Source organism: Microtus ochrogaster, chromosome 7 (genome assembly GCF_000317375.1).
Source record: "Microtus ochrogaster isolate Prairie Vole_2 chromosome 7, MicOch1.0, whole genome shotgun sequence".
Taxonomy (NCBI): Eukaryota; Metazoa; Chordata; class Mammalia; order Rodentia; family Cricetidae; genus Microtus; species Microtus ochrogaster.
Window position 1 is genome coordinate 46,618,845 of NC_022014.1, and position 10,435 is coordinate 46,629,279.

A 10,435-nucleotide genomic window follows, 5' to 3' on the forward strand; every position below is an offset into this window, starting at 1 on the left:
AGTAGTTTGCAGCCAGAATAAGTTCGAAAAGTGTTCCTTGGTCAACTTTCAGGAATTCTTGGTCCCAAACAGGAATATCATCTGTCCGCTTTTCTTTGTTCTCATCATCCTCAGGAGGAGGAGGGTCATCCTTGTGATGGGTGCACCACTGAATGACCTACAACAACAAATTCTTCTGACAATCTGTTACAAGACTTTCAGTTTAATGCTGGGAACATCAATCCTACACTGGGTAAAGAACTAACTAAAGGGTGATCTAACAAAAAGTTAGAGTCAACTTTTAAAAACAAAGTTTGCTTATTGCAAACACACACACAGAAGGTTGGACAACTGAGCCTTTACTTCCACCATGTGGATTCACAGACCAAACTCAGACCATCAAGCTTGGCAGGAAGAGGCATTACCCATTAAGTTATCTTGCTGGCCCTAAACTGGTTAGTTGCACCAATTACCTTGTCCTCCTGATCCTCCCACTACCCACCCCACATCCTCTGACAGTCAAGCTCAAAAGAAAAAAATGAAGCTTAAATAATCTTTTTAACTTTTAAGGATGAAAGATCTTATTAGATGTAACCAAATCATTCATAGCATTACACCTGATCCTGTTAAAAACAAACAAAAAATGGTAGAGGGGCCATGTGTTTTGAGGCATACTTATAATTTAATAAACAGTTGGAAAAAAAAAAGCAGGAGTCTGAGTTCCAGGGCAGCCTGAGATAGCAAGGCTTGTCTCAAAAACATAAAAACAATAAACTCCCCACAAACCAAGAGGCTGGAGAGATGACTCCGAGATTAAGAGCATTTGCTATTCTTACAGAAGACCTAAGTTCAGTACCCAGCACTCAATGGGAAGCTCACAACTGCCTGTATTTTCTGTCTTCTGGCCTCTGCAGACAACTGAATGCAGACGGCACACTTAACAAAACACTTGTACGCATATATAAATAAAAATCAGAGAGGCTGGAGAGAGTACTCAGTAGTTAAGAGCATCTTGCTGCTATTCCACAGGACATGGGCTCAATTCCCAGCACTCACATGATAACCCACAACCACCTGTAACTCTAGTTCCAGGAGGTTTGATGCCCTCTTCTGGCCTCCTCAGGCACCAGGCACACAAAGGAAGGCACGACACCTATATACATATACATATATAAAATAAAATGCAGGGCTGGGCAGACAGTTCAGCCCTAGAGTGCTTGCTGAAGCTGAGCACACGCATTTAATCCCAGCACTCGGGAGGCAGAGGCAAGTGGAGCTCTGCGAGTTTGAGGCCAACCTATAAAAGCTAGTTCGGGGACAGGCTCCAAAGCTACAGAGAAACCCTGTCTTGAGTGTTTGCTGAACAAGCATTAAGGACCCAATTTTGAATCCTTAGCATCTATATAAAAAAGTTGAGACAACATGCACTTGCAATCCCTAGAGCTTGTGGTATGTGGGATGGGGAGGGAAGCTTGTTTGTTACCAGTCTAGCTCTAGATTCAGGAGATAAGAGTCATATATCAGGAAATCTGATGTGCTCCTCTGGCTTCAGGTAGATATTCAAAACACATGTGTACACATACCATACACAAACAAAAACAAATTTATTCATTTACACAAAGAAACAACGGAAAGACTAAAAGTTAAGTTCATTAAAGGTATGGTGGCACATGCCTGCAATTCTAGCACCCACAAGGCAGCAGGATTACTTCCAAGTTGAAGGCCAGTCTGAGCTATCAACCAAGACCCCATCTTAAAAAATCAAACCAAGCCAGGCGGTGGTGGCGCACGCCTTTAATTCCAGCACTTGGGAGGCAGAGGCAGACAGATCTCTGTGAGTTCGAAGCCAGCCTGGTCTACAGAGCTAGTTCCAGGACTGGCTCCATAGCTACTGAGAAACCCTGTTTCAAAAAAACAAAACAAAAGAAAACCAACAAAAAAACAACCAACAACAACAAAAAGAAAAGCCAAACCAAGTTTGGCAGTGGTGGCATAAGCCTTTAATCCCAACATTCAAGAGACAGAGGCAAGCAGAGCTATCTGAGTTCTAGGCCAATCTGGTCTACAAAGTGAGTTCCAGGACACACAGGGCTACACAGAGAAACCCTGTCTCAAAAACCAACAACAAAACAAACACAAACCAAAGAAATAAAACAAGCACTAGAGAGACAACAGCAAGCAGATTTCTGTGAGTTCAAGGCCAGTCTTGTCTACAGAGCTAGTTCCAGGACTGGCTTCATAGCTACTGAGAAACCCTGTTTTGAAAAACAAAGCAAAACAAAACTTACCTGCGCTGGGTGTGTAGCTCAGTATCAGAACACGTTTGAGACCCTAAATTCAATACCCAACAACAAAACAAGAAAAACAAAAACAAAATAACCACTTACCTTTTTTAGAATTGCTGCATTAACATTTGGTAAAGGAACAGGATCATCATCTCCCTCATCATCCATTCCCAAATCTAAGAAAACCAGCAAGAGAGAAGCCATTATTTCCCAACTCCTTAACAACATACTTAGTCAGGACTTCTAGTGTGATAAAACACCAAAAGCAAGTTGGAGAGAATTTATTGCATCTTATACTTCTAGGTAACAGCCCGTCAAAAAGTAGGCAGGAACCTGGAGGCAGGAACTGAAGCAGAAGCCACTGGCTTGCTCCTCTGCCTTGCTCAGCCAGCTTTTGTTTTTTTTTTTTAATCTTTTTTTTAAAATAATTTATTTATTCTCATGTACATTGGTGTTTTGCCTACATTTATGTCTGTGTGAGGGTGTCAGATCTTGGAGTTAGAGACAGTTGTGAGCTGCCATGTGGGTACTGGGAATTGAACCTGGGTCCTCTGGAAGAGCAACCAGTGCTCTTAACCGCTGAGCCATCTCCCCAGCCCCAGCTTTTGTTTTGTTTTGCTTTTTTTCTTTCTTTTTTTATTTTTTTTTCAAGATGGAGTTTCCCTTTGTGTCCTGGAACTTGTTCTATAGACCAGGCTGGCTCGAACTCAACAGAAATTCACCTGCCTCTGCCTCCCAAGTGCTGGTTCAGCCAGCTTTTTTTTACAACTCAGGACCACCACCTAGGGGTGAGACAAATCCACAACAATCATTAATCAGGAACACTCCCCACACCCCCATACACACACTCACAGGTCAATCTGGTGGAAGCATTTCCTCAATTTTACTGCAGCTTGTGCCAAGTAGACCTAAAACTCTAGTATGGATGGGCATGGGGCACACACCTGTCAGTGATTTAATGAAGTATGAATAACTAAGGAACATCTAGAAAAGCTGAATCCCATTCTCTTTTTTTAAATATGACTCAATTTTTTTATTTGCTTGTTTCTTATATTTGGAGTACTTTTGGGGGGATATCCTTGGCCTAAGAGTCTTTGCCATAGTCCTCAGCTACTACACAACTGCAATAAACGTTACAGGGTTTCCCCTCTCCATCAATTTACACAACAATCTGTAACTCCAAGAAGAATCTGATGTTTTCGCCTGGCCTCTGGAGGGACTGCATGCACAGGGTGTATATAAATACATGCAGGCAAAAAACTTAGGTCAACCCGTAGGTACTGCAAATCTAGATGAAAACCAAAACAGACACTGCACTTGAGCACAAGGCACTCACTAAGGTCCTTTATAACAAGTTTCAATGGAGTGGTAAAGAGCAGGTCATCTCTCTCCCAGTAACTCCAATACTTGTCTTTCACCCCTTCCCGCCTTAGAGAAAACAAAGACATAAACAAAACAAAAAGCTTCAAGTTCATATATAACCCCCCCAACACTGTTAAGAGAATCTACAGGGTAAAATCTTTCTTTATGTAACATATACTGATAATGCAGACAACATAAAATATTACCTTTATTTAAATACAAAGCTATTTAGAAGAAGGCTTAAGTACTAATAATGCTTCTCTAGTATTTAGCAGTGTTTTTAAGACTTTATATGAAAGTAGCAAAATACATTCCTTTAAGCTATTTAGTTTCAGGGACTTCTGGCCGGTACCTGTCAGATAATAGTATGTGATACCATTATCTTAGACAAATAAGTCAATCCAAACGTAAACATACCAAGATTTTCACTTCTAATTACCCTGAGTTTAAGAGTTTCATTTTGTTCTTAAGTCACATGGAACCAACCAGAAACACTGTATATACAAAACAAAATCAGTAAGAAGCCAAATCCAAAGAACTCCAGACCTCAGGAGGCTAGAATCCTATAAGCTGCAGGTACTTCCTATGAAACCATGCTGCTTTGAGCCCACAAATACAGAGGAAAAGACTCCTTTAACTACTGCTATCTATCAGTCTACTTACTTCTGAGAGCAAAGCTTAGACAACTAAAGCTCTTAAAATTGGCAAATGCTTCTCTGAAGCAGGATAGGACAGATGAGCACATCAAACAACCGCTAAGATGAAGTGAATACTTCCATTGCCAAAACAAGTATTCAGGAAGCAAGTTTGCTGTCGGTTATTCACCTACCTTTATAAGACACCTGAATCACTTTCTCTGTATTGGGACCATTCCATACTCCCTCAATCAGCAGGTAACTTGATAAACCATGACTACAGGACATATCAAGGGGTTTACTCACTTAATAGGAAGGATCATGCCCGGTGGTGGTGGCAGTACACGCCTTTAATCCCAGTACTCAGGAGGCAGAAGCAGGTGGATCTCAGTGAGTTCGAGGCCAGCATGGTCTACAGAGCAAGTTCCAGGACAGCTAGGACTTTTAAACAGAGAAACCCTGTTTTGAAAAAACAAAAAAGAAAGGACCTACAATGTTTGTTACCAGAATATTGGACTTCAGGTGCCACATGACATGTACCAATTACCAAAGAGAATATGTTCACAGTTTTAAAAAGTCACTCACAAAGAAGACATTCCCCGTGCAATCAGTATTACGAGTTCTCTACCTCAGGTGAACTTGTCTAATTGTGCACAAAGCCTTGGGTTCAGGTCCCTATACTGTAAGGAAAAGAAAAACCCCTACCTCTATTAGTTATACAACCCAGCAAGCATTCCAGTCACCTAGAAATGTTCCCTCTTCCCTTGAAAGAATCTCCCAACACAATTCTAGTTCAAAGTCATTTTTATCTCTAATCCTCTCAAATTCATTTACATCTTCACCAGTTATGGTATTACAATCCTATCCCACCTAGACAAACAGCTACTAAAAACTGTAATTTGGCTGGGTAGTGGTAGCTCACACCTTTAATCTCAGCACTTGGGAAACTGAGTCAGGCAGATCTGTGAGTTCGAGGCCAGTCTAGTCTACAAAGCAAGTTCCAGGATAGCCAGAGATATTACATAGAAAAACCCTGTCTCAAAAAACAGAAACAAACAAAAAACTGGATTTTTGTTGTTGTTTTATGTGGATGGGAGTTTGTCTGCATATGTTTGTGCACCACTTGCATATCTGGTGTCTAGCGGTCAGAGAGGGTGCTAAATGGTCTGGGATAGCAGTTACAGGTAGTTCGAGGCCAGCCTGGTCTACAAAGTAGTTCCAGGACAGCCAGAACTGTTACACAGAGAAGCCCTGTCTTTGGGGGGAAGGAAGAAAAGGACATGGACAAACGGACGACCACTGGATGTAAAGGCTTGTTTGTATATGTAATCTGTGTACTGCAGAGGCAGAAATGAGAGACCCAGCCTCAAGAGAGTGGGACTGGAAAGATGGCTTAGTGGTCAAGAGTATGTACTGCAGCAGACCCACTTCAGTTCCTGGCACCATATTGGGCAGCTCACAAGCACCCATATACTCCAGCTCCAGACAAATCCAATGCCTCTGGCACTTGCAAGCACGTGCATATATCTAAACACACACATAATTCACAATAAAACCTTAAAAAGCAATATAGCCAGGTAGAATAGTGTACACCTTTAATTTCAGCACAATGGGAAGCAAAGACAGGTAGATATCCCTGAATTCAAGGCCAACCTGGTCTACAGGGAGTTCTAGGACAGCCAGGGTTATACAGACCCTCTCTTAAGACAAAAAGCAAAAACACAACAACAAACCCCAACAAGGTGGAGTAGCGGAGCAAAAGGAAACTGACTCCTGAAATACATTATCTGGCATAACATGGCATGCCTACACACACAATAATTTTTTTGTGTGTGTTTATGGGTCACACTATATAGTCTTAGCTGGCCTGAAACTCATATATCCCCCTGCCTCTGCTAAGTGCTGGAATTAAAGGTGTGAGCCACCATGCCTAGCAATCTTAAAAAAGGGGAAAAACAAAAAAAAAACAAACAAAAAAACCCACTTTAATAGTTTATGGTTTCATTATTCATACAATGCAGAAAGGAAACCACCCTTCTCACTCTCAAGCTTGTAACAGACTAGCTCAAGTAAACCTAATACTTGGAGGTTACAACCCCCCACCCCCCCACCCCCGCCTCCAAGATTTCATAAAGTTACCTTCCAGCATGGTCTTGATAGTCACAGATTGTTTGGCAATTTCTACATCAACTTCAAATATCTCTCCATCAGAACTCTGCAACTTTATCGAAGGCATCTAAAGAAAGTACATTGAATAATTATTAATTCTATAAGATGTTTCATCAACTAGTCTGTCAGGAAGCAGTAACTTAAAGAGCTATTGTACAGTTCTAAGTTCTTCACAAACAAAACAAAAAACTCCCAAGTACAGCTCTTTTAAACAGCCTTACAGGTCCACTTAAAGGTAGTTCTGAATTTACAACTGGTATTAAGAGCTATCTCTATTTGCCATTTACTTTAGAATATGTGTGGGTGTGCATAAATCTCAGCACACATGTGGAGGTCAGAACTTGCAGGAGGTAGTTCGCTCTTTCCCCTATGTGGATTCCAGGGATCAAGCTGAGGTCATCATGCTTGGCAGCTGAGCCATTTGCTAACCCCTCACAATTAAGATATATGCTTTCCATGTTCCTCATGTATGCTCCCCACTGAGTAATCATTCAATATGAAAAATTAACTGCCACAGCAACCACCTTTGGATTGAGTGACGTCAGTCCAAAGTAAACAAAGCTATCAAATAAAAGTAAATTTCTTACAGTGAAACCCTACCAGTGAAAAACAACTACTCCAAAGAGTAGAATAGAGTATGCACACTTAGATAAACAAACACAAGAGTACACACAAGAAAATAAAAGACATATAAGCAGATGTCAATACGATCCCTAAAGCCCACAAAGAGCTTAAATTTAGAAGAGTCCTTTTTAATTTTTCATTACCTACTTACTGTTCAGGTGTCCAAGTTTGAGATACTCTGACTAAATCCCTACAATAAAAAAATCTGTTTCAAAAATGTATTTTAAGTCAAGTGTGGTGGCACATGCCTTTCTAAGTCAAGAGGGAGAGGCGGACAGGCAGATTTCTGTGAGTACAAAGCCAGTCAGGTCTAAATGTAGCCAGGGCTACACAGAAAGACTTTGTCTCAAAAAACAAAGCAAAAACAAGAAAATGCATTTAAGTCATGGGAGCATATGCCTATAAACTCAGTACTTGAGAAGCAAGGTACAGAGTCAAGTTCAAGTCCAGTCTGGGCTAGATGAGAACCTGTCTCAAAAAATTAAAAGTGTTTGTCTTTAATCTCAGCACTAGGGAGGAAGAGACAGGAGGGTCTCTGAGTTCAAGGCCAGCCTGATCTATAAGAGTGAGTTCCACAACAGCCAGGATTAGAGAAATCAGTCCCATAATACCCAAGTTTTGGAAGGCTGAGGCCAGGGGGATCATAAATTCAAGGGCTGCTGGGATTACATACAAAGTTCAAGCCAGCCTGTGGGAACTCAAAATAAAATAGCAAAGAGGCGGGGGTTACAGCTCAGTAGTGTAACCACCACCTAACACTGTCCTCTCCACCTGGCCAAAAGATGAGCCAGTGCATATAAGCACATATCATAATCCCAGCCTTTAGGCAAGGAGGAGGATCAGGAGTTCTAGGCCATCTTCTTGACAAATAGAAAGAAGTATGAGGCTGGTGTGGGTTTCATGAGACCCTGTCTCAAAAACTGAACTCAACAGCCATAAACTCAATTCAGATAAAATATGAGCCATTAGGAAAAATATAACTTCATATATAAAAAAATTAAGCAAACTAAAACTAACATAAAACTAACATGACTTGAATTTGAGGGAAAGTCAAAAGCAAACAAAACTAAAACTAAAAGCTCTAAGCCTGTAATTGTAATTTCTTATCTTCAGATCTCTTCCCTCATTCTTCCAAAAGAGGAGGATTAATTAAAGACCTCTTTAAACTCACAGGCAGCTTTTTTTTTTTTTTGGTTGTTTTTTGAGACAGGGTTCTTCTGTCCTAAACTCCCACCTGTTTCTGCCTCCACTACAGAGACTAAAGGTATGCACCACACCTAACTCACAGGCAACTCTTTAAGGTCTGTGATTGTGAAGTAAACACGATTCTTCAGTGTTATTACTATCTATTAACTCAAGGTACCGCTGAAGCTTTCTGATCTGGGCTGTATTAAGAAACAATGTGAATTTTCACAAAATATAGGGTTTGGCATATAAAGTAATTATTGCACCCCTTTTAGAGTCAAACACTTAAGACTCTAATCCCTTAAAATATTCATTCAGCTTTCACAACATTTGTCCCCACCATCCCTCAAGCAAACAAGCTGGGGATGGGCTGGGGGCGCTAAATCCCGTTCTCCAATCATTCACTGAAATACCCAGCTCTCACTCATCCCTGGTTGGAGAGACTCAGATTTCACTTTTCAACTCAGGAACATGTCTGCTTCTCCATGGTATTTAGTGCTTGCCAATAATGCAGAACAGAGAAGCCCAGAGCAGCACACCTCCCCTATGATAAGGCAACAGTAAAGTTAACAATAAAGGGAGGCTAGTTTTTAATAGCAAAACATGTTCTTTCCTAGTACCCAGCACTGGAATGCACACTCCAGAACAAGTCTACGTAGTTGACAGAATTACTTTAAAAGTAACATCATTCCATATTTCCTTGAAATAATCCACAATAAATAAAGATGTGCTTAGTCATAGTCGAATTCAGGTATTAGGTTGCTTGTACGGGAGCCAGGATCTTATTAAATGACAGGGAAGCAATCGGTTAATCTGTAATTCAATGCACTCTGTAATCCTAGACTTAACTTTCGGTGCTGTGTTGGAATTAAGTGCAAAATTTTTAAGTAATAATGTATGAGATTTCGATTTGACATGCTTTCAAAAAAAAAAAAAAAACAAAAACACCCTTCAGTACTTTGAGCTCCTGGACTTGGAAATTAAACCACCTAGAAAATTCTACTAAACCTAAACTTTAAACAAAAACAAACCTGTTTTAAGTGACTCGAAATTCTGACACCTTACTAGTCTGCAGGAGGAAGGGACTGCACTGTTCTATGGCACAGGCACATTCTACTGTGACATTTTGAAGAAAAACGACCAGTCCCCAACCCGAACCAGCGGACTCCATTAAAAGTGAACCAAGGGGCAGGTGTCAGGCTAGCCCTTAAAAAACCCAGGCGCCTCCCGTTTAGGGTCACGGGCTCCTAAAAAGTCACACACCTCAGACGACGGGGTCGGCTAGGACAGTAGTGAGTTCAGAGACAGCAGGACGCGACAAAGCAAGGCAAAGAACTAACCCGTCTGGACCTGCAGCTTCGGCGGTACAACAGGCAAGACCCATAGGGAGCTAGGAGCGCCAGATACGGAAGGAAGAGAGGGAGCCCCAAATCGAGCCGACTAGCAACGACCCCCACCACCTGGGGCGGCCAGGGACCCCCCCCCCAGCCCCGCCGCCACCCGCCCTGGAGCGCGGGGCAGCAAGCCTGTCGCTGAGGCAGGCCCGGGCCGAAGCCTGGGCCTTGCAGCCACGTTCGGGTCCAACCGGCGCCGCCCTCAGAGGAGCAGGCTCGTCACAGGGCTCTGCTACGACTCCTCGGGCGAGCGCCGAGAGGCCGCGCGGCCCTGCCCCGGTCGACTCGCGCTCTCGGCGGTCCGGGGTCGGCAACGGGCCCCACGGCGCCTCAGGCTACGCCAGGCCGAGGCGCCGCCGCCGCCTCGTGCAGGCCACAGCCACCTCGGGGCTCCAACCACGCCCGCCCTTCAGGGACCACGTCCCGGTCCGGCTCGCGGGCGGCTACTCACGGTGCTCGGTCTCAAGACCGCGGGCCCGAGGCTGCCGGTCGCCGACCACAGAGGAGGTACGAGGAGGACAAGGCCACTCCAGCAACGCCGCGCGGCGTCAGCCTTTATAGGAGCGGGAAGCGGGCGCCGAGGACCCCGGGCTCGTGACGTCACACAGCCGGCCGGGCTGGCCGTGGAGATCGCCTGGCGGCAGGCGGTGGGCGGCGCGGCAGACCCTGAGCGCCGACGAGGTCTACGGAAGGGATGCTGAGGGGCACCGGACGGAGGGGCGGCTAGGCGGGAGAGCGCTTTCACCTTACTCCTCTGCCCTCAAGAGCGCCCTGCTCTCCTTCACTGCGGACGCTGGCACCG

At 43.6% G+C, this 10,435-nt stretch overlaps 1 protein-coding gene across 1 annotated transcript in view; it reads right to left on the minus strand.

Annotated features, from left to right (window-relative positions):
• Window positions 1-10,206, minus strand: part of LOC101989365 (S-phase kinase-associated protein 1-like) — a 10,419-nt gene extending 213 nt beyond the window's left edge. The window contains exons 1-4 of the mRNA XM_013347066.2: window positions 10,085-10,206; window positions 6,401-6,497; window positions 2,367-2,440; window positions 6-157 (exon numbers count right to left, since the gene is read on the minus strand). Of these exons, the coding sequence (XP_013202520.1) occupies window positions 6-157; window positions 2,367-2,440; window positions 6,401-6,497 (323 nt within the window). The 5' untranslated portion in view covers window positions 10,085-10,206. The remainder of the gene's footprint in view (window positions 1-5; window positions 158-2,366; window positions 2,441-6,400; window positions 6,498-10,084) is intronic.
• Between the last annotated feature and the right edge of the window lie 229 nt (window positions 10,207-10,435).